This window comes from Leucoraja erinacea, chromosome 9, assembly GCF_028641065.1.
Source record: "Leucoraja erinacea ecotype New England chromosome 9, Leri_hhj_1, whole genome shotgun sequence".
Lineage (NCBI taxonomy): Eukaryota > Metazoa > Chordata > Chondrichthyes > Rajiformes > Rajidae > Leucoraja > Leucoraja erinaceus.
In genome coordinates, this window is record NC_073385.1 from 68,854,410 (window position 1) to 68,882,020 (window position 27,611).

A 27,611-nucleotide genomic window follows, 5' to 3' on the forward strand; every position below is an offset into this window, starting at 1 on the left:
GTTTGTTCTGATGGGAAGGGGATGCTGTTCCACAGTCTAGGAGCTGCAACCGCAAAGGCGCGGTCGCCCGTGAGGTAATGCCTAGACCGCGTGATGGGCAGTAACCCCAAGTTGGTCGATATGAGACACCTGGAGGAGGTGCGGTGGGAAAGCAGACTTTTGATGTGGGTGGGGGCAAGCGCGTTAATGGCTTTGTAGACATAAAGAAGGATCTTGAAATTGATTTGGAACCGCACAGGGTAATAATGTAGTTTGGTTTAGAGATACAGCGCTGCCCACTGAGCCTGCCCATACCAGCGATCCCCACACATTACAGGGCCCGTCCCACTTGCCGATCTTGCCGGTGTCATTTCAGTGTCGCCAAAAGATTTTGAACATTTCAAAATCCAGCGGCGACAAAAAAATGTTGCGACACTTGAAAAAACATCCGTCATCCGTCATCCGTCATCCGTCATCACGCTGCCTCACCGCCGCGTCATAAGTCATCACGCCGCGTATCTTTCGGTGACTCGATACGTCGGTCAATGATCCCGGCAGTCGCCGATATAATCGGCCAAGTGGGACAGGCCCTTTACACAATCCTACACACTCAAGGGACAATTTACAATTCACAGAAGCCAATTCACCTACAAACCTGTGCGTCTTTGGAGTGTGGGGGGAAACCAGGGCACCCGGAGAAAACCCACACAGGCCACTTGTACAAACTCCGTACAGACAGCAGGGCTGCCAACTCTCACGCTTTGAGCGTGAGACTCACGCCCTCAAGCAAACTCTCACGCCCTCGCGCTGATCAGACATTTCTCACGCTCACTGGTGAGAAATGTTGTGATCAACGAAAATTTCAAAACTCGGATAAACTGCCTGGTCCGCGGTCGGGTGTTGGAGAGCCGGGACTGCGGGGGGGATGGATGGGAGCAGAACCAGCGGCGGGAACAGATGCGGGGAGCCGGGACTAGCGAGCATTTGCGGCGCTGTCGAGTGTTTGCGGGGCTGGCGCTGCAGCTCTGGCCATGGAGCACTCCGGACAGTGCGAGTGTCCCGGGCCGCGGAGCCGTCGGAAGCGTCACGCCACTGCCGCTGCCGCGAGAGTCTCTGTGCCGAAGGGACCGACTCTCAAAGGGAGGAGGAGAGAGAGGGGGGGGGGAGACAGAGGGGGGGGTGAGAGGAGAGAGAGAGGGAGAGACAGACAGAGGGGGTGTGAAGAGAGAGAGAGAAGAGGAGAGGGGGAGAGAGGTAGGGGAGGAGAGAGAGAGGAGAGAGAGTGAGGTGGGAGAGGGGGGAAGAGAGAGAGGGAAGAGAGAGAGAGTGGGTGGAGAGGAAGGAGAGGGTAGGAGAGAATGGGAGAGAGAGGGGGAAGAGAGAGGGGTGGTAAAAGAGCGAGGGAGAGAGGGGGAAAGAAAGAGAGATGGGGGGGGCAAAGAGAAATAGATAGAGACAGAGGAAAAGAGAGAAGGGAAGAGAGAGCCAGGGGGGAGAGTGAGGTGGGAGGGAGAAATGGGGGAGAGAGGGGAGAGTGTGTAGAGAGGGAGAGAGAGGGAGAGATAGAGAGGGAGGGAGAAAGAGAGAGAGAGAGGGGGGAGAGAGGGGGGATGAGAGGGAGACAGAGAGAAGAGGGGGAGAGTTATGGTCGCTATGCTCCCTCGGGCTTGGTCTCTCGCAAGTTCTCACTCCCAACTCTCACCCAATGTTGGCAGCCCTGGAGTCAGGATCGAACACAGGTCTCTGGCGCTGTGAGGCAGCAACTCTACCGCTGTGCCACCGTGCTGCACGCACTTCTTATACTTAACTCAAAATAATAGTATCTTCGAATGATTTCATTACTTTTTTTTTAAGTTAGGTGTTATTATCATGGTTCACAAGTTATAGGAGCAGAATTAGGTCATTTGGCCCATCAAGTCTACTCCACCATTCAATTATGGCTGATGCATTTTTTCCCACTCAACTCCATTCTCCTGCCTTCTCCCCATAACCCCTGAGCCCTGGTGAGGCATAATTGTGTTAAAAATTGCTGGTGTCCTCTTATGCCCAACAGATCACAGAGGTTACACAGAAAAGCTGGAGAAACTCAGCGGGTGCAGCAGCATCTATGGAGCGAAGGAAATAGGCAATGTTTCGGGCAGTCTGAAGAAGGGTTTCGGCCCGAAACGTTGCCTATTTCCTTCGCTCCATAGATGCTGCTGCACCCGCTGAGTTTCTCCAGCTTTTCTGTGTAACCTTCGATTCTCCAGCATCTGCAGTTCCCTCTTAAACACAGATCACAGAGTGTTCACTGACTTCCATGTACAATATAACCATGTACACATTGTCTCGAATGTGTGTAGGATGGTTTTAATATGCGGGTATCGATGGTTGGTGCGGACTAGCTGGGCCGAAAGTCTGTTTTAGAGTTGTATCTCTAAACAACTAAAAAACCTGTCTGGAATTGGTATTAATAATAATATCTTTCATTGTCATTGCACATAAGTGCAACGAGATTAGGCTGATAGTCTGACCCAAAACGTCGCCGATTCCTTCTCTCCAGAGATGGTATCCGACTCGCTGAATGACTCCAGCTTTTTGTATCCCTCACCCCTGTTACCACGTCCGGGCAACATGAGTGGATCTCTGCTGAAGCCCCGAGTTAGATGTCGAATGGAATATCATGTCCAGTACTCGAACCCATACAAGCTCAGATGAGAAAACAGCTTTACAGTGGACTGTAGAGGTACAACGGAAACATGCCCTTCGGCCCACCGAGTCTGTGGGGAAGAGAGAGGGTGCCTTTTTACTTCAACCCAAACCCAAACAACCATTTGCAGGCAGTGCTTTTTTACTTCCAACTAACCATATTTTCATTTTCAAACCACATTATGGGTACTCACAGCTGTGGAGACATTTGTTCAGTGTCATTCAGAGCTCTGATTGAGGCACACCACTTGCAGAGACTGATTGAGGCACACCACTTGCAGAGACTGATTGAGGCACACCACTTCCTGGTTTTATAGTCCCTCCATCTCCCTCCAGCAGGGGCAGCAGAGAGAATGGGGAATTTTGTAAAAGCATTAATATCTCTGTCATATTTCATCGACGGGAAAAATCCTCGGCACACACGCGGCGGAGGGGGGCTCTGAGCGAGGTGGCCAAAAATGACGGCCGTAGGTGGCGGCGTTCTCTCGGAAATCGCAGCACAGATCGCCAAAACCGGTCAAGAACAGAGTTTTAGTAATATACAGATAGATATGGTTATAACTTGCAGACCAACATATTTATTCATAAACTCTTGAAAAGTAACTTTGCTTTCTTATCTCAAAGTAACACCTATCCCTTAAGTTCTTACCTTGATATAGTTCCTGTCTTTTCCACAGAGTTGGCCCTCTCCCATGGCTTTTTCCCGGCATCTGTTGAAAAAGATGCAGCTTTATGAACAAATTGGTCGGTCTGAGTAGATCTTTTCAAATGAAAGATGCCTCTGATGTTAAGCCTCTCAAGACAACGAACATTAGCTTACGATACATTCACGGACTCCCCCAGAGTAGGGGAATCGAGAACCAGAGGACATAGGTTTAAAGTGAGGGGGGAAAGATTTAATAGGAACCCGAGGGGTAACTTTTTCACACAAAGGTTGGTGGGTGTATGGAACGAACTGCTGGAGGAAGTAGTTGAGGCTGGTAGTATTGTGACGAGATAGAAACATTTAGACGGGTACGTGTGTAGGAAGGAACTGCAGATGCTGGTTTAAACCATAGACGCAGAATGCTGGAGTAACTCAGCGGGACAGCCAGCATCTCTGGAGGGAAGGAATGGGTGATGTTTTGGGTCAAGACCCTTCTTCAGACAGTGACATGGATAGGACAGGTTTAGGGGGATATGGGTCAAACGCAGGCAGGTGAGACTAATGTAGACGGGACATGTTGGTCGGTGTGGATGAGGTGGACCGAATGGCCTGTTTCTACGATGTTTGACTGTATGAACGTGAAATAAATGACTGGATATTTGGGATACTGCTTCAAAGAAGATCTTGTCTTCGGCTCGTTGATCACCTTGAGCAGATACGAACTATCGTTTTGTTTCAGGGGATAAATTGTTGAAACTGTATTTCTTTACAGCAGGCAGCAACGATGCTACTGACAGCTTCAACAGCCTCTGGATTCATGCCAATGAATGCAGATTCATACACAAAGCCACAGTAGGGCAGCTGAAGATACACACAATGATGATTCAGCCCAAATATTGGCCTTGCCCGATTCAAAATCCACCTTCCCTGTTTGAAGCAAATGTACCTTGGGTTACATTTCAACTTGGTAGAATATACTTTGGGCTAAACACCAAGTACTTGGCTCCTGCAGACATTACATTGCTACATAGAAACATAGAAACATAGAAATTAGGTGCAGGAGTAGGCCATTCGGCCCTTCGAGCCTGTACCGCCATTCAATATGATCATGGCTGATCATCCAACTCAGTATCCCGTACCTGCCTTCTCTCCATACCCCCTGATCCCCTTAGCCAGAAGGGCCACATCTAACTCCCTCTTAAATATAGCCAATGAACTGGCCTCAACTACCCTCTGTGGCAGAGAGTTCCAGAGATTCACCACTCTCTGGGTGAAAAAAGTTCTTCTCATCTCGGTTTTAAAGGATTTCCCCCTTATCCTTAAACTGTGACCCCTTGTCCTGGACTTCCCCAACATCGGGAACAATCTTCCTGCATCTAGCCTGTCCAACCCCTTAAGAATTTTGTAAGTTTCTATAAGATCCCCTCTCAATCTTCTAAATTCTAGAGAGTATAAACCAAGTCTATCCAGTCTTTCTTCATAAGACAGTCCTGACATCCCAGGAAATCAGTCTGGTGAGCCTTCTCTGCACTCCCTCTATGGCAATAATGTCCTTCCTCAGATTTGGAGACCAAAACTGTACGCAATACTCCAGGTGTGGTCTCACCAAGACCCTGTACAACTGCAGTAGAACCTCCCTGCTCCTATACTCAAATCCTTTTGCAATGAAAGCTAACATACCATACCATACATCATGTTGAAGCAATACAGGCCCACTCTCAACCTGAAAGGGACAAGTGCTAGTGATTGGGACATGTTTGTGCTGATAAACATGTCCAAGTGTACTTTCCAAAGGCCATTCTCTTGGCACCTATTCCATGAGTACTCGCCAATACTATTGTATGTTCAAATAACAGCACCATCCCATCACCAACTATAGAGCGGTCCTGAGCTACTGTCTACCTCATGAGCTTCCAGTGGAAGTGGTGGAGGCAGGTTCATTGGTATCATTTAAAAATAAATTGGATAGGCATATGGATGAGAAGGGAATGGAGGGTTATGGTATGAGTGCAGGCAGGTAGGACTAAGGGAAAATAACTTGTCGGCACGGACTTATAGGGACGAGATGGCCTGTTTCCGTGCTGTAATTGTTATATGGTTATTTCATTGGAGACCATTGACTATACTAGACTTTACCTTGCACTAAACGTTATTCCCTTTATCATGTATCTGTACACTGTGGACGGCTCATTTGTCAAAGCCCTGTCCCACTGTACGAGTTCATTCAAGAGTTCGCCCGAGTTTAAAAAAAAAATCAACTCGTGGTAAGCACGTAGAATGAACGTAGCGGGTACGTCGGAGCTCGTGGGCGTCTCTTAGCGGCTCGTAACGCAAACGGCAGGTACTCGGGGAAACGCGGTCAGCTCGGGAAGACTCGTGAAGATTTTTCAACATGTTAAAAAATGTCCACGAGAGCCCTGCGAGCGGCCATTACCTTAAATCTCCAAGTTCGAATCAGGGGAAACTCGGGAGCAGGAGTAATACCTGGAGTATTGCGTACAGTTTTGGTCTCCAAATCTGAGGAAGGACATTATGCCATAGCGGGAGTGCAGAGAAGGTTCACCAGACTGATTCCTGGGATGTCAGGACTGTCTTATGAAGAAAGGGGGTGAAGAAAACTGGATAGACTTGGTTTATACTCTCTAGAATTTAGAAGATTGAGAGGGGATCTTATAGAAACTTACAAAATTCTTAAGGGGTTGGACAGGCTAGATGCAGGAAGATTGTTCCCGATGTTAGGGAAGTCCAGGACAAGGGGGTCACAGCTTAAGGATAAAGGGGAAATCCTTTAAAACCGAGATGAGAAGAACTTTTTTCAACGCAGAGAGTGGTGAATCTCTGGAACTCTCTGCCACAGAGGGTAGTTGAGGCCAGTTCATTGGCTATATTTAAGAGGGAGTTAGATGTGGCCCTTGTGGCTAAGGGGATCAGGGGGTATGGAGAGAAGGCAGGTACGGGATACTGAGTTGGATGATCAGCCATGATCATATTGAATGGTGGTGCAGGCTCGAAGGGCCGAATGGCCTACTCCTGCACCTAATTTCTATGTTTCTATGTTTCTATGGGAGAATGAATGAACTAGTACAGTGGGACAGGGCTTTAATCATGTATTGTCTTTCCACTGAGTGTTTCGCACGGAACAGGAGCTTTTCACTGTACCTCGGTACACGTGACAATAGACTAAACTAAATATCAAATGATCACATCAAGTAACTCTTATTACTTCTTTTCTCTTGCAAGAATTTTCTCACTGGGGTAGGATACCAAAATTCACCAGGATGGCACTTTGATCAAGTGGCATGTTTTGGCCCGGGTTCCCAATGGTTGAATCATTCAATGTTGGATCTTTATTGTCACGTCGGCACAGCACAGTGATATTCTTTTGAACAGCCACAGATGCTCAGTGGCCATAGTTCATCATCAGAATCATAGTAATACTGTATTAGCCAAGTATGTTTTGCAACATACGAGGAATTTGATTTGCCGTACAGTCATACCAATAAAAAGCAACAGGACACACAAAATACATTTTAACATCAACATCCACCACAGTGACTCCTCCACATTCCTCACTGTGGTGGAAGACAGAAAAAACGTTCAATCTCTTCCCTTCTTTGTTCCCCCGCGTTCGGGGCCTTGAGCCTTCCGTTGACGGGACGATCTTGACTCCCGTAGCCGGTGGCGTTTGGGCCCTCGTGTCGGGGCGATCAAGCTCCTGCATCAGGGGGATGTCAGCAGTTTTGGTGCCATTTAAAATTAAAAACAGCTGAAAATGCAAACAGATCCAAGTGCAGTCCGTCCACATGTTTTAAGTCCTGGAGCGGCCCTGATACAGGAAGCCTTTTGGCCCATTTCCTTCTGTCCCTCTCCTCTGCCCACCGCCTTTGTGTCCCGGAGGTGCCTCCTGCAGCCGACCCTCAAGGTGTTGGAGGTGATACCTCTCTTACTGGTGCCCTCCTTGTGTCTGTTGTCACCAGCCGCTCCCTCCATGACTCTCCAGTCTTCCTGGCTTCCTCTGCACGTGGCCCGTGGGGCTTTGTTCCTGTCGGTTGCCGGGCCCATCCTCGAGCTTGGCGGTCCCATCTGCCGCTTGCCGGGGTCCGCTCCATCGCGGCTCCACGCAGTGTGTTGGAGGACGGCTCATCCAGCGAATGTTCATCATAGAAACATAGAAAATAGGTGCAGGAGGAGGCCATTCGGCCCTTCGAGCCAGCAGCGCCATACAGCACTACTGTAGTCGGACTTATTTCAAAGGGAGACGAGGCAGCCTACAGAGAGGAAGTCCTGAAGTTCACAACCTGGTGCTCAGAAAACAACCTGGCTCTGAACACCAGGAAAACAAAAGAGCTCATTGTCGACTTCAGGAGGCACAGCACCGACTTAGCCCCCCTACACATCAACGGCGAGTGTGTGGAGAGGGTCAACACCTTCCGGTTTCTCGGCGTCCATATCGCGGCTGACATCTCCTGGACAGACAACACGACAGCGGTCATCAAGAAGGCTCAGCAGCGGCTGCACTTCCTGAGGGTCCTCAGGAAGCACAACCTGGACTCTAACCTGCTGCTGACCTTCTACCGCTCGTCCATCGAGAGCCTGCTGACATACTGCATTACAGCATGGTATGGCAGCTGCACCATGGCAGACAGGGAGAGGCTTCAGAGGGTAACCAGGACAGCGCAGAGGATCATTGGCTGCCCTCTCCCCTCCCTGATGGATATCTACACGTCCCGCTGCCTTAGCAGGGCAAAGAAGATCATCAAGGACAGCTCCCATCCTGCGTTTGGACTGTTCGACCTGCTGCCCTCTGGAAGGCGCTATAGGTGCATCAAATCCAGGACAAATAGACTCAGGAATAGTTGCTTTCCGAAAATTATAACTACTATTAATTCAAATTCACACATGCACTGACTACACCGCCCAACACCCGGACTCCCATCTGTATATATGTATATATGTATGTAGCGCCGCAGAAATTGTGCACCTATCCCCCCCATCCCACCCCCCCTTCTGTTTTTGTTTTTCTGTTTCTTCTTTTTTGTGCTAAATTGTATGTATGCACTGAGTACGAGCAGCTTTCAGTTTCACTGTACATGTATAGTGACAATAAATGGCATATCATATCTTATCATATCATATTATTGTGATCATAGCTGATCGTCCCCTATCAATAACCCGTGCCTGCCTTCTCCTCATATCCCCTGACTCTACTAGCCCCTAGAGCTCTATCTAACTCTCTCTTCAATCCATCCAGTGATTTGGCCTCCACTGCCCTCTGTGGCGGGGAATTCCACAAATAAACAACTCTCTGGGTGAAAAATTTTTTTCTCACCTCGGTCTTAAATGACTTCCCCTTTATTCTAAAACTGTGCCCCCTGGTTCTGGACTCGCCCAACATTGGGAACATTTTTCCTGCATCTAGCTTGTCCAGTCCTTTTATAATTGTATATGTTTCTATAAGAAACATCAACCACACCTCCAGCCAGAGCCCACACTTACCCATGTTCCAGAGGTAGCAGAAGTAGGGACACAGAGGGAGGCCAACAGGACCATCCATCATGTCTACGGGGATTGAGAACTAAACTAACCAGTCCAATCCTTTCTTCCAGCATTTGCTCCACTGCCTTGCAGGTCATGCTCCTTCAGTTACACATCTTATAGAAACATATCAAATTATAGAAGGACTGGACAAGCTGGACGCAGGAAAAATGTTCCCAATGTTGGGCTATTTCAAGGCGGAGATTGACAGATTCTGGATTAGTACGGGTGTCAGGGGGTTAAGGGGAGAAGGCAGGAGAATGGGGTTGAGAGGGAGAGATAGATCAGCCACAATTGAATGGCGGAGTAGACTTGATGGGCAGAATGGCCAAACTCTGCTCCTTTGACGTTCCTTAGATTTTTTAATAAGTAAACATTATTACATTTTTTAATGTAGGGTGGCACGGTGGCGCAGCGGTAGAGTTGCGTTGCTGGCTTAGAGCGAATGCAGCGCCGGAGACCTGGGTTCAATCCCGACTACGGGTGCATGGTCTCTACAGGGTTTGTACGTTCTCCCCGTGACCGGCGTGGGTTTTCACAGAGATCTTCGGTTTTCTCCCACACTCCAAAGACGTACAGGTATGTAGGTTAATTGGTTTGGTAAATGTAAAAAAAAAAAAAATGGCCCTAGTGGGTGCTATGGGGCTGTCCCACTGTACGAGGTAATTCAAGAGTTCTCCCGAGTTTCCCCTTGATTCGAACTCGGAGAATTACGGTAATGGCCGCTCGTAGGTACTCGGGGCTCTCGTGGACATTTTTCAACGTGTTGAAAATTCTTCACGAGCTTACCGCGTTTGCCAAGTACCTGCCGTTAGCGTTACGAGACGCTGGGAGGCGTCCCCGAGCTCCGACGTACCCACTACGTACATTCTACGTACTTACCACGAGTTTGATTTTTTTTTTTAACTCGGGAGAACTCTTGAATTAACTCGTACAGTGGGACAGGCCCTTTAGACTTACATGGATTTAGTTTCTCCCACACTGTTGAGTGCATTGGGCAGCAAGCTTTGGCCATTCTATTCTATGGCCTACTCCTGCACCTATTTTCTATGTTTCTACGTTTCCATTCGGTTATGTGCGACGTCTTCCACCCTCGATAGGCTTGCGTCCCGGGCTTCCAAATCCTTCTGAAATGTTCGCCTCCATGTGAGTTTTGGTCGGCCTCTTTTCCTTCTTCCGTCAGCTTGCCAGGTCATTGCTATCTTAAGTGCTCCTTCTGGTGACACTCAAAGTACATGTCCTGCAAATGTCCTGGCTCAGGGGCTTTGTTGCAGTTTCACGGTAGATCTCCTCGTTTGAGACCTGGTTTCTGTAGCTAGTCTTCAGGATCTTCCTCAAGCAGCATTGTTGGGATGCGTCCAATTTCTTTGAATGAAAAAGATTGAGGAAGATCCTAGTGGGTATAGGATGGTGTTAATGTACAGGGATTGCTGGCCAAACAGGCCCCGAAAGGGCCTGTGTCTGCGCTGTATCTCTAAACCATATAACCATATAACAATTACAGCACGGAAACAGGCCATCTCGGCCCTACAGGTCCGTGCCGAACAATTATTTTCCCTTAGTCCCACCTGCCTGCACTCATACCGTAACCCTCCATTCCCTTCTCATCCATATGCCTATCCAATTTATTTTTAAATGATACCAAAGAACCTGCCTCCACCACTTCCACTGGAAGCTCATTCCACACAGCCACCACTCTCTGAGTAAAGAAGTTCCCCCTCATGTTACCCCTAAACTTCTGTCCCTTAATTGTGAAGTCATGTCCTCTTGTTTGAATCTTCCTTATTCTCAAAGGGAAAAGCTTGTCCACAAAGTCTAAATACAGCCAAGAGATATTATTAGATTTGACAATCCCCATCAAAACATTCATTACATGATGTTGGAACCTCTACCAAGCCATGGTAATCACTCATGATCAGTGTGGATTCGGTGCGCCAAAGTGCCTGTTTCAACACTGTATCTCTAAACTAATCTAAATGATGTCATCCAGTTTTATCTGCCTCTCATATGGAGAAAGGTTTCCTGCAGTCCACTCCCCATAATTTTATACAGCTCCATCAGCAAACATAGGTTATTCCTTTTCTCCAGAGAAGCTGTCTGACTCGCTGTGTTTCTCCAGATGTTTGTGTCTATCTTCGGTTTAAACCAACATCTGCAGTTCCTTACTAACACATAGGTTGTTATATTTGCCCTGCTATTTTGTTTGTTTCAAAATTTTAATTATTTGTGTTTTATTTTTCCAAAAAAACAAAACAATTATTGGTTAAATGCAAGTTAAATAGAAGTTTTGTAGGTGATAGAAAATGTATTTCTCCTCACATTAACAACTTTCACAGTCCCATAAATACACTGGCCATCAGATCATAGCCAGAGAACGCTTTGATTTCTGACGGTATAGAAAAGTACAAAAGTAATATTGTCGAAGAGCAATAGAATTGCACTGCATGGCAGTCGGCCATTCGGCCCAAATCATCTATGCTATCCCGTTGCCACCTTTCCATATTAATTGCATCACCCTAGACTTGGTCCATAGTCCTCTATGGTAGGCAAAAGTGCTGGAGAAAAACTCAGCGGGTGCAGCAGCATCTACGGAGCGAAGGAAATAGGCAACGTTTCGGGCCGAAACGTTGCCTATTTCCTTCGCTCCATAGATGCTGCTGCTGCACCCGCTGAGTTTCTCCAGCACTTTTGTCTACCTTCGATTTTCCAGCATCTGCAGTTCCTTCTTAAACCAATAGTCCTTCCTCTATGCCGAGTTAATTCAAATGTTTTTGACATTTCTTACAAGCTGTCAGCGACCTGACTCCCACACCATTCTCTCAGGCAGCACATTCCAGGTACTTACCACTCTCTGCGTGAAGAAGGTCCCTCTCATATTCCCTCTAAATCTCTTCCACCTTTACCCTATATCCATGTCCGCTATGTTTGGGGCGGCACGGTGGTGCAGCGGTAGAGTTGCTGCCTCACAGCGCCAGAGACCCGGGTTCGATCCTGACTACGGGTGCTGTCTGTATGTACATTCACCCCACCCTACCTCTACCTTCAGTCTGAAGAAGGGTCCCAACCCAAAAGCATTCACCTAATACTTCTCTCCAGAGATGCTGCCTCACCCTTTGAATTACGCTAGCATTCTGTGTGTGTCTAAACTAGACTAATCTATATTGTCTAGATTTACCTACCTGTCATTTGGAGACAGGTTTCCTGCAGTCCAACCTATAAATGCACCCCATAATTTTATATACAACCCTATTAGCCTCCTCCACTGGCTCGAAGGGCCGAATGGCCTACTCCTGTATCTATTTCCCTCACAACTGAACTGTTGCATCTGAAGCAATATCCAGTCACTGGAAATCCTGGGGGAGGCAGGTGGGACCCCTCCCCTGTTTTGTGAGAGGTGGGGGGGACAGTTGCCCCCCCCCATTTTTTGTAATCCGGATTTTAAAACCCGGTGAAATCTCCGCTTTCTGCGAGACCGTGGGGGTGGGACTGCTGATCGAGGGCGCCGATTGGACAAGAGGGACGTCGGTCAGCAGGCAATGGGGGCGGCACAGACCTGCGCCTCATCCACAGCCAGGATCGATTCCGGCTCTCCGGCGCTGTCCCGTCCTCATCCGAGTGGCCCCCCCCCCACAACACCCGGGGGTGGCCAGAGACGTCCGGAGTCAGACGGGAGCGGTGCCCCCAGGCCCGCAGCCAGCGCAGAGAAGCAGCGCTAAGTCCAGCTCAACTCTGCATGTCCCGCCAGGTTAACCTACAGCCCTCCCTGGACTTGCGGGAAATGTGGCCCAGGTTTACAGCCAGTGCGGAGAAGCAGCGCCGGTGTCCCGTCAGTCCAGGCAGGGCTGTAGGTTAACCCGGCGACTGCAAGACAGGCAGAGTTGAGCTGCATTTAGCGCTGGAATGAGCCTCCGAAGCCTCGTGTGTGTGTGTGTGTGTGTGTGCATGCGCGTGCGCCTGCCAATAAATTGTGTGCCCCCCCCGTCCCCCGGTCCCCTCCATATTTTGATAGCGATTTCCATGCCTGATCCAGTGAATCATAAACGACCTACTTTCTGAAGCTCAATGCAAAGTCAACAAAACTGCACATGAAGCCAAAGGTGGTCAATGGGTTTGGGCGCTGGCAGCAGTCAGTACATGCAACTCAATATAGAAAATGCAAAGGGCAGCACATTGCTGGAAACTTTAGATGACACATGTAAATAGCGTGAAGATTACCAACGAAAGTCCAAAAGAGACTCTTACTCATCTCAATAATTAATATATCCACCAAAGCATAGCAGAAATCAACAAGAGAGTAGAAACGGCAGTCAGTGGCGAGTGGAGTGCCGCAAGGCTCGGTGTTGGGGCCGCAACTGTTTACCATATATATTAATGATTTGGAAGAGGGAATTAGGAGCAACACGAGCAAGTTTGCGGATGACACAAAGCTGGGTGGCAGTGTGAACTGTGAAGAGGGTGTTAGGAAGTTGCAGGGTGACCTGGACAGGTTGAGTGAGTGGGCAGATGCGTGGCAGATGCAGTATAATATAGATAAATGTAAGGTCATCCACTTTGGCAGCAAAAACAAGGGGGCAGATTATTATCTCAATGGGGTTAGGTGAGGTAAGGGGGAGCGAGGTGTCCTTGTACACCAGTCACTGAAAGTTGGCGTGCAGGTACAGCAGGCAGTGAAGAAAGCTAATGGAATGTTGGCCTTCATTACAAGAGGATTTCAGTATAGGAGTAAAGAGGTTCTTCTGCAGTTGTATAGGGATCTGGTGAGACCACATCTGGAGTATTGCGTACAGTTTTGGTCTCCTAATTTGAGGAAGGACATCCTTGTGATTGAAGCAGTGCAGCGTAGGTTCACGAGATTGATCCCTGGGATGGCGGGACTGTCATACGAGGAAAGATTGAAAAGACTAGGCTTGTATTCACTGGAGTTTAGAAGGATGAGGGGGAATGTTATAGAAACATATAAAATTATAAAAGGACTGGACAAGCTAGATGCAGGAAAAATGTTCCCAATGTTGGGCAAGTTCAGAATCAGGGGTCACAGTCTTAGAATAAAGGGGAGGCCATTTAAGACTGAGGTGAGAAAAAACGTTTTCACCCAGAGAGTTGTGAATTTGTGGAATTCCCTGCCACAGAGGGCAGTGGAGGCCAAATCACTGGAGAGAGTTAGATAGAGCTCTAGGGGCCAGTGGAATCAAGGGATATGGGGAGAAGGCAGGCACGGGTTATTGATTGGGGACGATCAGCCATGATCACAATGAATGGCGGTGCTGGCTTGATGGGCCAAATGGCACCTATTTTATATGTTTTTATGTTTCTAAATGAGAAACTGCAGATGCTGGGTTACAAAAGAAGACACAAAGTGCTGGAGTAACTGCGGGACGTGGTGCTGTCTGAGCTACTGAGTTATTCCGGCACTTCGTGTCATTGTTTGTTACATGGCTTCAGAGTTGTGAATTTTCCCTTATTTCCGTGGCCCTGCTAGTTTCTCTCACAGTTGACAGCAGATCAGTAATGGGGACATTCTCAAGGCTTTCACCGAGTTCTGGTATTTTACATACAAGAGCAACTCCTGCACTCCGTGTCCTGCACAAAACACCAAAATGAGTAACTACTGATCAACAAAGTTCGAAAGGAGACATGCGTCGGCCATTGTCACGAGTAAACGATACGTTGCTCATTAGTGTACACCTTCAGCACTGCGGCTAAAGGGCCTGTCCCACTGTACGAGCTAATTCAAAATTCTCCCGAGTCTCCCCTGATTCGAACTCGGAGATTTACGGTAATGGCCGCTCGTAGGTACTCGGGGCTCTCGTGGACATTTTTCACATGTTGAAAAATCTTCACGTGTCTTCACGAGCTTACCGCGTTTCCCGAGTACCTGCCGTTAGCGTTACGAGCCGATAAGAGACGTCCCCGAGCCCCGACGTACCCGCTACGTACATTCTACGTGCTTACCACGAGTTTGATTTTTTTTTAAATTACCTCGTGCCCTTTACTCTGCCGTCTGGACACAGTTGCGAGCTTCTCAACATCTCTTACCAACTTCTACAGATGTGCCGTAGAAAGCATTTGATCAGGATGCATCGCAACTTGGTTTGGGAACAGCTCCGTCCAAGACAACAAAAAATTGCAGAGAATTGTAGACGCAGCCCAGACCATCACACAAACCAACCTCACTTCCATCGACTATATTTATACCTCACGTTGGACTTTATCTTGCATGAAACATAATTCCCTTTATCCTGTATCTGTACACTGTGGACAGCTCGATTGTAATCACATGTAGCCTTTCTACTGACTGGTTAGCACGCAACATTTTTCATATTTTCACTGTACCTCGGTACACGTGACAGTAAACTAAACACAACTGGTGCAGCCACACGTAATTCCCCAGCAAAATCTGTACTGATTCTGTAAGTGCAACATTTGCAAAAGGCTTGTGACATCCTACCCTTCAAGTTATCAATATGCCTTAAAGTTCGAGGAAGATAGATTATTGACTTTACCTGTTGAATTCTGCAAACCGGGTCCTCGTGAATTGGATGAAGGTGAGAGGCTTGTGTCCTCCTGCATAAAATAATGGTAGTAATGGTATTAGGAAAACGGGAGGTGCAACGAGACCTGGGTGTCCTTGTACATCAGTCACTGAAAGTAAGCATGTAGGTACAGCAGGCAGCAAAGAAAGCTAATATTATGTTGACCTTCATTGCGAGAGGATTTGAGTTTAGGAGCAAGGAGTCCCTACTGCAGTTGTACAGGGCCCCGGTGAGACCACACCTGGAGTATTGTGTGCAGTTTTGGCCTCCTAATTTGAGGAAGGACATTCTTGCTATTGAGGGGGTGCAGCGTATGCTCACCAGGTTAATTCCCGGGATGGCGGGACTGACATATGATGAAAGAATGGGTCGACTAGGATTGATTTCACTGGAATTCAGAAGGATGAGAGGGTATCTTATAGAAACAGATAAAATTCTTAAGGGATCGGACAGGCTAGATGCAGGAAAAATGTTCCCGATGTTGAGGGAGTCCAGAACCAGGGGTCACAGTGTAAGAATAAGGGGTATGCCATTTAGGACTGAGATGAGGAAAAACTTTGTTACCCAGGGAGTTGTGAATTTGTGGAATTCTCTGCCTCAGAAGGCAGTGGAGGCCAACTCATTGGTTGTTTTAAACAGAGGGTTAGATTTAGCTCTTCAGGTTAAGGGAATCAAGGGATGTGGGAGAAGGCAGGAACGGGGTACTGATTGTTGATGATCAGCCATGATCATATTGAATGGCGGTGCTGGCTCGAAGGGCGGAATGGCCTACTCCTGCGCCTATTTTCTATGTTTCTATGTAATGACCAATTATCACTGTCCTTGAATTAACAATAATCCTCCGTTATTCCACTTTTTAACATGCAATGTCATTTAAGAGCATTCTCAACCATTGTGTGGTAATATGTCCTCCATTGTCAATTACAGATGACAGTGCTACCAGAACAAGTCAAGAATGCAGAAATACAATTGTCTGGAACGTCAGGGTTTGAGGGAAGACTTGATAGAATTATATCAAATGATGAGATGCGTAGATATGGCAGACAGTCAGAACCTTTTTCCCCAGGGTTGAAATGTCCAACATTAGAGGGCATCGCTGTAAGGTGAAGAGGGAAAGTTTAATGGAGATATTCGGGGCAAGTCTTTTATACACAGAGGGTGGTGGGGGCCTGGAGCACATTGCCAGGGGTGGTGGTGGAGGCAGATACGATTGTGGTATTTAAGAGGCTTTTAGATAGACATGTGGAAGTACAGAGAATAGAGGGATATGGATCATGTACAGGGAGATGGGATCAGTTTAACTTGGCACCATGTACAGCACAGACATTGTGGGCTGAAGGGCCTGTTCCGGTGCTCCACTGCTCTATATTCTATGCCTTCATAGTTGCAACATTCACTTACTCAGATACAATTAACTATGACAGGCACAGCATGGTGCCGCGGTTAGTAGAACTGCTCCTCACAGATCAACAGTCAGGTTCAATCCTGACCTCAGCCACTATCTGTGTGGAGTTTGCACGTCCTCTTTGTGCCCAATGTGGGATTCCTCTGCCCGTTAGTGTAGGTGAGAGGAAGAGTCTGGGTGCAGGTTGATGGGAATGTGGAAAGAATGTTACAAAATGTGGATGAATGTCGGATGAAGGCTGGAGGATCTGAGCTATAGGGAGAGTTTGGGCAGGCTAGGACTTTATTCCTTGGAGCGCAAGAGGATGAGGGGTGATCTTATATTAGTGTATAGAATCATAGAACATAGAAAATAGATGCGGGAGGAGGCCATTTGGCCCTTCGAGCCAGCACCGCCATTCAATGTGATCATGGCTGATCATCCCCAATCAGTACCCGGTTCCTGCCTTCTCCCCATATCCTCTGACTCCGAATAGACAATAGACAATAGATGCAGGAGTAGGCCACGGGCATCATTTGCACGTCACGCAGATGGGGCGCAAAGATTTTGTGCATCCCAAAATCCTGGGGCGCCGCGCGCGATCACGCATCACTGCCTACATCACCACGCATCATGCGCGCAGCACGTGTGCGTCACGACACGCGCGTCTTGCGTCGTGACGCGTGAGTGATGTCACGTAAACGACGCGCAAATGACGCCCAAGTGGGACAGGCCCTTAACTCTCTTTTAAATCCATCCAGTGAATTGGCAGAGAATTCCACAAATTCACAACTCTCTGGGTGAAAAGATTTCTCTTTCATCTCAGTTTTAAATGGCCTCCCCTTTATTCTTAGACTGTGGCCCCCGGTTCTGGACTCGCCCAAAGCATGAGAGGAGCAGATCAGGCGGATGCACAGAGTGTTTTGCCCAGAGTAAGGGAGATCGAGAAACAGAGGACACGGGTTAAAGATAAGAGGGGGGAATGATTAACTAGGGACCTGAGGGGTAATGCTTTCACATAAAGGGTGGTAGGTGTATGGAACGAGCTGCTGGAGGAGGTGGTTGAGGCAGGCACTATCGCAATGTCTAAGAAACATTTAGACAGGCACATAGAGTGGACAGGTTTAGAGGGATATGGGGCAAACGCTGGCGGGTGGGGCTAGTGTAGATGGGACATGTTGGCTAGGGTGGGCAAGTTGGGCCGAAGGGCTTGTTTTCACACTGTATCATTCTCTGAGCATGAATGGGGGCACTTGATGGTTGGTGATGACTTGGTTGTCCAAAGGGCCTGTCTCCATGTTGTGTGGTGTTACGAGGTTGCGAATACAATCGATCTTAAAAACTGATTACACACATTCTGGCTATCCTCTTCTTTTTTGTCACTTGGTTTATCGGTTTGTTGGGCAGCTTTCCTCCTGAATAAAGAGAAGAGAAAAGAATATAGTTTAGTCCGTGTGCAGCGGTTATAATAATTCATCTTGCTGAAACATTGTGCAGTCGTGCATCTTCCACTGCTCAAAAACATGACTGTGTTTCTGAATAGAAATGCCCTCGGCCCACCACTTTGAACACTATCTGGAGACCTGTTGCGTTTTCTTCGAGAATATGACTCAGCACTGGCAAGAAATGCGGGCAGATTTTGTTGTTCGTTCCAACGCATCACCCCCTTCAATATATTTTGCAAATTTCTCTCCTGGATTGGTGTTCCATCACTCTTACAATCGGTTATAATGAGAGCTCACTAACATAACTCATCGACCCTATCTCTTCCCATGCCTCTGGCCTGACCTACTGAGTTTTCCGTTCTTTATTCGTTTTAGATTTACATATCTGTAGCTTTAAAAGAAACCATTTACTCTTAAGATCTTTAGTTTAGTTTAGAAACATAGACATAGAAACATAGAAATTAGATGCAGGAGTAGGCCATCACGCCCTGCGAGCCTGCACTGCCATTCAATATGATCATCCAACTCAGTATCCTGTACCTGCCTTCTCTCCATACCCCCATGCTTAGGTTAGAGATACAGCATGGAACCAGGCCCTTCGGCCCACCGAGTCCGCACCGACCAGCGATCCCCGCACACGAACAATATCCGACACACACCAGGGACAATTTACATTTACACCACGTCAATTAACCTACAAACCTGTATGTATTTGGAGTGTGGGAGGAAACCGAAGATCTCGGAGAAAACCCGCGCAGGTCACGGGGAGAACGTGCAAACTCTGTAACGACAGTTGGTTGTGGAGACCAAGTCATTTGGGTATTGGGTAAGGCAGAGATTGACTTGATTAGTACGGGTGTCAGGGGCTATGGGGAGAAGGCAGGAGAATGGGGTTGAGAGGGAGAGATAGATCTGCCATGATTGAATGGTGGAGTAGATTTGATGGGCCTAATAGCCTAATTCTGCTCCTATCCTATGAACTATATCACTTTCTCACCCAATCTCTACACACTTGGGGCAATTGACACCAAGCAATTTACCAATTTTTCTTTAAGTTGGAAGAGATCTGTAAGGAACCAGAAGCTGTGCAGGTAAGGAAGTTACCTGGCTGGCTTTTACCAATGCTAGGCCCCTCTTTAACTTTCCTGTCACTGAGAGATCAGTAAGAGGCATACGTCTGCAACAAATCTTCAGGAATTAATTGGAAAGCTGGGTGAAGGAGAGTAGAGGTGAAGAAATCAAACCCGTGGCCTGGCAACGGAACGTGTGTTCCTGTGCCCAGGGTTGACGTGGTTCTGTTGCAAAATTTAACAGGGTAGTGTGAGAGTCTGGCAAAACATGGATACGCAAGGAAAACCTTCCGAGTCACCCAGAGCGCTGTGAATCTGTGGAATTCTCTGCCTCAGAAGGTAGTGGAGGCCGATTCTCTGGATGCTTTCAAGAGAGAGTTAAAGCCCTGTCCCACAATACAAGTTCATTCCAAGAGCTCCCCCGAGTTTGCCCTGATTCGAACTCGGAGAATTACGGTAATGGCCTCTCGTCGGTACTCGGGGCTCTCGTGGACATTTTTCAACATCTTCACGAGTCTTCCTGAGCTTACCTGCCGTTAGCGAGTCTTCCTGAGTACCTGCCGTTAGCGTTACGAGCTGCTAACAGACGTCCCCGAGCTCCGACGTACCCGCCACGTTCATTCTCCGTGCTTACCAGGAGTTTGATTTTTTTTAAAACTCGGGAGAGCTCTTGGAATGAACTCGTACCGTGGGACGGGGCCATTAGATAGAGCTCTTAAAGATTGCAGAGTCAAGGGATATGGGGAGACAGGGTACTGATTGGGGATGATCAGCCATGATCACAGTGAATGGCAGTGCTGGCTCGAAGGGCCGAGTGGCCTACTCCTGTAACTATTGTCTATTGTCTATTTGGCAAAAACGGGAAAGCAGATTATTATCTAAACGGTGGCCGATTGGGAAAGGGGGAGATGCAGCGAGACCTGGGTGTCATGGTACACCAGTCATTGAAGGTAGGCATGCAGGTGCAGCAGGCAGTAAAGAAAGCGAATGGTATGTTGGCTTTCATAGCAAGAGGATTTGAGTATAGGAGCAGGGAGGTTCTACTGCAGTTGTACAGGGTCTTGGTGAGACCACACCTGGAGTATTGCGTGCAGTTTTGGTCTACAAATCTGAGGAAGGACATTATTGCCATAGAGGGAGTGCAGAGAAGGTTCACCAGACTGATTCCTGGGATGTCAGGACTGTCTTATGAAGAAAGACTGGATAGACTTGGTTTATACTCTCTAGAATTTAGGAGATTGAGAGGGGATCTTATAGAAACTTACAACATTCTTAAGGGGTTGGACAGGCTAGATGCAGGAAGATTGTTCCCGATGTTGGGGAAGTCCAGGACAAGGGGTCACAGCTTAAGGATAAGGGGGAAATCCTTTAAAACCGAGATGAGGAGAACTTTTTTCACACAGAGAGTGGTGAATCTCTGGAACTCTCTGCCACAGAGGGTAGCTGAGGCCAGTTCATTGGCTATATTTAGAGGGAGTTAGATGTGGCCCTTGTGGCCAAGGGGATCAGAGGGTATGGAGAGAAGGCAGGTACGGGATACTGAGTTGGATGATCAGCCATGATCATATTAAATGGCGGTGCAGGCTCGAAGGGCCGAATGGCCTACTCCTGCACCTAATTTCTATGTTTCTATGTTTCTATGAATGCTGAAAACAATGGTCGGTGCCAGTTGTGTGTATAGTGCCCAGGGTCAGGTTCACAACCACACAAATTGCTGCCCGCAATGATGCAATTAGCTGTGTGTCTACAACATGTCAAGTGCCCAATGTTACACCACGGTGTCAGCCATTTTAATTTCAAACAGTGATACAGGTCCACCACCGATGTTCCTGCAACTATTGATAGTAGAGCCTTGCCGTGTTATCCGTTTTAGCCGAACCGACTACTCCTCATATCGCACAGGCACCTCGAGTTTTACACGGGGTTACGTTCTTGAAAAGCTGCGCCTCTCTCAAAAACACGTCAATTAAACATTTACCTGACTAGGCCGCAGGTGTAAATTTGAGCTCATTATTTAAAAACTACCAGCGTGCAAATCAGGCTTTGGTTTTAATTAAACGAGCACATTATTACAAAAATGCTGCCAATCAAACAGGTGTATGAGGCGATGTGCCTGCTCTATACTGGTGTCCAGTACGTCTTGGATGTAAATATTCCGCATTGCTCCTTGATATTGTATCCCAATGATTTATTCAACACAAGCCACTTATGTGATGCAAGTGAAACAGATGATATTTTGCTGCTGTATAAGCGTAGGTTTAAGTTTACGAAAGAACTGCAGATGCTGGTTTATACCAAAGATCCTATAGCGAGCAAGATGGTCCACTCGATGAAAAAGTCGTGGTACGGTCATGGGCAGATTCGTGGGTAATTTTCGGCCCCATTTCCGTAACCGGCTTTCGTCTCCGCACCAAAGATCCCGTAGCGGAGCAAAGATACTAGTGCGGAGACGGAAGCCGGTTACGGAAACATCCTCGTAAAAATAAAAGTTATTTGGGAAAAATCTTCTCCTCATTTTCAGAATTATAATTTATTAACACAAACTGTTCCCCTGCAACGTTGATTACACTGCGGGTCAGGTCAGGTCAGGTCGGGTCGGGTCGGGTTACTGAAATGGATGAAAAAAAGGCCCACGTTCCGCTCCGTTGCGTACTACATGCCAGCCCATTGCATTTAGAAGGAGTGGTCTATCTATAGGATCTTTGGTTTATACCAAAGAAAGACAAAAAGCTGGAGTCACTTAGCGGGTCAGGCAGCATCTCTGGCGGAAAGGAGCAAGTGATGTTCTGGGTCGAAATCAAAGTCCATCAGACTGAAACTAGAGGCGAGGCGTGTGAAAGTACCCTGGAGGCAAGAGAAGGGTGGAGCAGATAATGAATGGCCCATTGTTGGCTGGGAAGGTGAGATAACACGAGGTATACAAGGGTGCGGCCAGTAGAACTGGTTGGACAACCCGGATGGTGGGTGGAGGAATGTAGGAGTTACTTGAGATTAGATAAATCAATCATCATACCATTGGGTTGTAAGCAGCCCAAGAGATATATGAATGGGAAGGAACTGCAGATGCTGGTTCAAATCGAAGACAGACACAAAAAGCTGGAGTAATCCAGCGGGTCAGACGGCACCTCTGGGGAAAAGGAATAGGTGATGTTTGGGGTCTGAAGAAGGAATAGGTGATGTTTGGGGTTGGGGTAACTGAAAGGGAGGGTCTCAACCCGGGTGACGTTCTGGGTCACCCATTCCTTCTCTCCAATTGAAGATTACACAAAAATGCTCAGCTGCCCTTCTTCAGACTGATCGGGGGCGGGGGGGTGGGCGGGGACAAGCCCGAAGTTACAGGAGACAGCAGGGGAACTGAGGAAGGGGAGGAGACAGCAAGGACTAACAAAATTGGGAGAATTCGATGTCTATCAGACTCCCCAACGGAATATGAGGTGCTGGACACAAAAAGGAGGCCCAGGACAGAGAGGTCGGAGACGGAGTCAAAGGGACACCGGGAGGTCAGCTTGGTTATTGCGGGACCTGGAGAGAAGGTTCGGCGAAACGATCGCCCACGTTCCGGGTCTCACGATATAGATCTGCTTCATCTAGGCTCAGTAGATGAGGTTGGAAGAATGAACCTCGAAGATTGCTTGGGTAAACGGAGTCGAGGGGGGAGGTAAAGGGACAAGTGTTGCATCTCTTGCGGTTGCAAGGGTAAGTGCCCGGGGAGGGGGTGGAACGAGCGGGAAGGGAAGAATGGACAAGGGAGTTACGGAGGGAGCGGTCTTTGCGGAAGGCAGATATGGGGGGAGATGGGAAGATGTGGCGAGTGGTGGGGTCACGTTGGAGGTGGCGAAACTGACGGAGGATTACTTGTTGTATGTGACGGCTGGTGGGGTGAAAGGTGAAGAATGAATTGAATGAATTGAAGAAATGACTATCTTTGGTTTAAACCAGTTACTTCATACACAAGTGATATATGAGGTGCTGTTCCTCCTCCAATGTGATGTTGTGTGTGTCGGGCCTAGTGGATTAGGGTGTCATGGCCGTGGGTGCAACACCTACCGTCTTGCCAGCAGCTTATTCATCTCATCCATCAGGCCCCCCCCTCCTCCTGATGGTGCTCCTCCACAGCTGTTGCGATTGGCCTCACTTTTAGCGACTCCCCCCGGACTGGAACTTCCGGAACCTTCTTCAGGCTGCAAAGGTGTTTCAGAGAGAGGGGTGACATTTTAGGGCAATCTACATATTATTAACATTGATTCTTCCGTGACGCAGTTTCGACAATCTCCACACTTTTGTACAAACTAAGGGTGGCGGCTTCATCCACAAGGGGCGCTGGCGGGCGTGGTAGCTGGGCGCTGATGGCCACGTGCAGGGAAACAGCAAACTGTAGAATTTCTACAGCTATGGGCTTCACAAAACGCAATCCATGCTTTTAACTTCACAAGAACCTTCAATACACTGATAAAGATTCGGCTTGTGATTTAAAACAGACAGTTCAGTTTCCCGACCAAGTAAAGATGTGATACAGCGTGGAAACAGGCCCTTCAGCCCAACGTGTCCACATCGACCAACATGTCCCGTCTACACTGGTCCCACCTGCCCGCACTTGGCCTCGAAACCTGTCCTATCCATGTACCTGTCTAAACATTGCGATAGTCTCTCTGCCTCAACTACCTCCTCTGGCAGCTCGTTCCATACACTCACTACTCTTTATGCAAAAAAGTTACATTAAATCTATTAAATCTTTTCCCCCTCACCTTAAACCTATGCTCTCTGGTTCTCGATTCCCTTACCTTTGCTAATTCAGTCTCTCGGCACATCACGTATTACGCAGGGGTTTGGTAAGAATGTGAGGAATTTAAAATTCTGTGAGCTTGCTGCTCTTGTGATGTTCTTGTGGGCAATTACAATGCCCAGCAAACCTCCAGGCTGCATCTCAATAAAATAACGTTAGAAACTGATCGCAGTGTCAGAAGGAACTGCAGATGCTGGTTTAAACCGAAGGTTCGAGAGAAAATGCTGGAGTAACTCAGTGGGACAGGCAGCATCTCTGGTGTGAATGAATGGGTGACGTTTCGGGTCGAGACCCTTCTTCAGACGTCAATAATAATGAGCAGAAACCACAAGCTTTCTGTGGACACAGCGCGAGTGGAGGGTTGCACAATCAACAACAGCTTTTAGGCCATTTACCGATCTCATTGGCATTATATAAAAGTGTTTTCCTGAATAGGATGGACAGTCAGAATTGCTTTAATGCCCAACACTAGAGGGCATCGCTATAAGGTGAGGGGGGCAAGTTTTTTATACACTGCAGGTGGTGGGGGCTTGGAACACATTGCCAGGGGTGGTGGTGGAGGCCAAGGGCGGAACTCGCTATCAAAACATGGAGGGGACGGGGAACACAATTTTTTGGTGGCCACGCGTGCATGCGCACACTCACACACACATGCGAGGTTTCGGAGGCTCAATCCAGCGCTAAAAGCGGAGATTTTAAAATCGGGATCACAAAAACTTGGGGGGGATGTCCCCCACCTCTCAAAACATGGGGGGGCCGTGTCCCCCCTGCCCCCCCCCCCCCCCCCCCCGGGTTTTCCGCCCCTGGTGGAGGCAGATATTAAAGTAGCGTTTCAGAGGCTTTTAGATAGGCATGTGGAAGTGCGGGGAATATGGGATATGGATTATGATGGTGGCGCAGCGGTAGAGTTGCTGCCTCACAGCGCCAGAGACCCCGGTTCAATCCTGACCATGGGCGTTGTCCGTACAGAGATTGTACCTTCTCCCCGTGACCGCGTGGGTTTTCTCCTGCTGCTCTGGTTTCCTCCCACATCCCAAAGACCTGCGGTCCTGTAAATTGCTCCTAGTATGCGGGACAGTGCTAGTGTATGTGTGATTACATACTGGTGCGGACTCGGCCGGCCAAAGGGCCTCTTTCCACTGTATCTCAAAACTAAAACTGCCAACTAATATTAACGTTACTGGCAAGAAAATTCATATTCAGCCAGGGTTGGTCAGGTGTAGTAATGAACCTTTATATACACTGTCCAATGGTCAGTTCCATTAAATTCAGTGGGAAGAAATACTGCTTGAAATGAATAGATCGCTGATGCAATGCTCACATTGCCTTCATATGTAAGATTAATTTTAGCTCCTCGATTTCCCTTTATATATTTAGCCACGTTGATCATCATTCAGATATACTACCCTGTAGTGAATATTTCAACCTGCTACTGTTACAGAGAACTGTAATCCTACATTACCAAGTATTAATAGCTGTTGCACTCATTTCTATGATTTACTTTCTGAGTTTAATTTTAGTTTAAGTTTACTGTAGAGATACAGCAGGGGAACATGCCCTGCCAACCGTCGATCACCTGTTGACATTAAGTACACTAAGTTCCATGCTTTCATAGGAAGAAAGACTGGATAGACTCGGCTTGTACTCGCTAGAATTTAGAAGATTGAGGGGGGATCTTATAGAAACTTACAAAATTCTTAAGGGGTTGGACAGGCTAGATGCAGGAAGATTGTTCCCGATGTTGGGGAAGTCCAGGACAAGGGGTCACAGTTTAAGGATAAGGGGGAAATCTTTTAGGACCGAGATGAGAAAAAAAATTTTCACACAGAGAGTGGCGAATCTCTGGAATTCTCTGCCACAGAAGGTAGTTGAGGCCACAGTTCATTGGCTATATTTAAGAGGGTGTTAGATGTGGCCCTTGTGGCTAAAGGGATCACGGGGTATGGAGAGAAGGCAGGTACGGGATACTGAGTTGGATGATCAGCCATGATCCTATTGAATGGCGGTGCAGGCTCGAAGGGCCGAATGGCCTACTCCTGCACCTATTTTCTATGTTTCTATGTTTCTACCCCACTTTCTCATCCACTCCCTACACTTTAGTGGCAATTTATAGAGGGCCCATTGACCGACAATCTAGTACCTCATTAGAATGTGGGAGGAAACCAGAGTAACTGGAAAAATATGGCCGGTTTCAGGTTGTGGCTCAAGGGTCATGGCCCGAAACGTCGCCTGTCCGTGTTCTCCCGAGTTGCTGCCTGACCCGCTCAGTCACTCCAGCACTCAGTGTCATTTTTTGGAAGGCATTTAAAAATGTAGTCAATTATTGTTGAAACTAAAACAAATTTGCATTCAGGAGATATCCACAAATCGTGATCTGCAGTTCCTCTATCCATGGATTTTTCTAATGATGAGCACAAAACGCTGGAGTAACACAGCGGGTCAGACAGGGGGAACATAGATAAATGACGTTTTTCGGATCGAGACTGAAGTCTGAAGAAGGGTCTCAACCAGAAACGTCACCTATTCCTTTTCTACACCGATGCTGCCTGGCCCGCTGAGTTACTCCAGCATTTTGTGTTTATCTTTGGTTTAAACCAGCATCTGCAGTTCCTTCCTACACAATATTGTAAGCAATTCTGGGCCCCATATCTGAGGAAGGATGTGCTGGCTCTGGAGAGGGTCCAGAGGAGGTTTACAAGAATGTTCCCAGGAATGAGTGGGTTAACCTATGATGAGCGTTTGTCGGCACTGGGCCTGTACTCGCTGGAGTTTAGAAGAATGAGGGGGGGACCTCATTGAAACTTACAGAATAGTGAAAGGCTCGGATAGAGTGGATGTGGAGAGGATGTTTCCACTAGTGGGAGAGTCTAGCACTGGAGGTCATAGCCTCAGAATTAAAGGATGTTCTTTTAGGAAGAAGATGAGGAGAAATTTCTTTAGTCAGAGGGTGGTGAATCTGTGGAATTCTTTGCCACAGAAGGCTGTGGAGGCCAAGTCAGTGGATATCTTTAAGGCTGAGATAGATAGATTCTTGATTAGTGTGGGTGTCAGAGGTTACGGGGAGAAGGCAGGAGAATGGGGTTCGGAGGGAGACATGGACGGAGTAGACTTGATGGGCCGAATGGCCTATTTACTGCTCCTATCACTTATGACCTTATGACGGATTTTTCCCGTTGTTTGTTTCATGAAGCAACTGGAGGTGGTCATGATGAAAGCAAAGTACTTACCCTGCTGGTCCTCCTCAGTTTGGCTCCCGCCAGCGCAGCGGCAAGCCCCGACCCCGAGTGACCCTCGTCACCTCTCACCCTAACGCTTCCCCCAACCGGCAGTGGAGGAGGGGGTGGAGGGCCACCTGCAGAGGCTGGTGGTGGCCCCGGCAGAAGTGGAGGTGGTGCAGGACCACCAGCAGGGGGGGGTGGAGAGCAGGTCACCTGTGTCTGGGGCCCACCTGGACCAACAGGGCCAGCTAGAATAGAAATGAAAAGGCATTCAGTCATGGGTTAATCCATCTCAAGAGCGTCACTTCCATGCAACATGGCCCAAACGTT

At 47.9% G+C, this 27,611-nt stretch overlaps 1 protein-coding gene across 3 annotated transcripts in view; it reads right to left on the reverse strand.

The window, feature by feature from the left end:
- The window catches only part of LOC129700559 (ena/VASP-like protein), a 250,622-nt gene that overhangs the window by 27,953 nt on the left and 195,058 nt on the right, over window positions 1–27,611 (reverse strand). For all 3 annotated transcript variants that reach the window (XM_055641165.1, XM_055641163.1, XM_055641164.1), the window contains 5 exons: window positions 27,291–27,529; window positions 23,328–23,461; window positions 18,120–18,180; window positions 15,352–15,412; window positions 3,317–3,377 (listed from right to left, as the gene is read on the reverse strand). In XM_055641165.1, coding sequence (XP_055497140.1) covers window positions 3,317–3,377; window positions 15,352–15,412; window positions 18,120–18,180; window positions 23,328–23,461; window positions 27,291–27,529 — 556 coding nt within the window. The remainder of the gene's footprint in view (window positions 1–3,316; window positions 3,378–15,351; window positions 15,413–18,119; window positions 18,181–23,327; window positions 23,462–27,290; window positions 27,530–27,611) is intronic.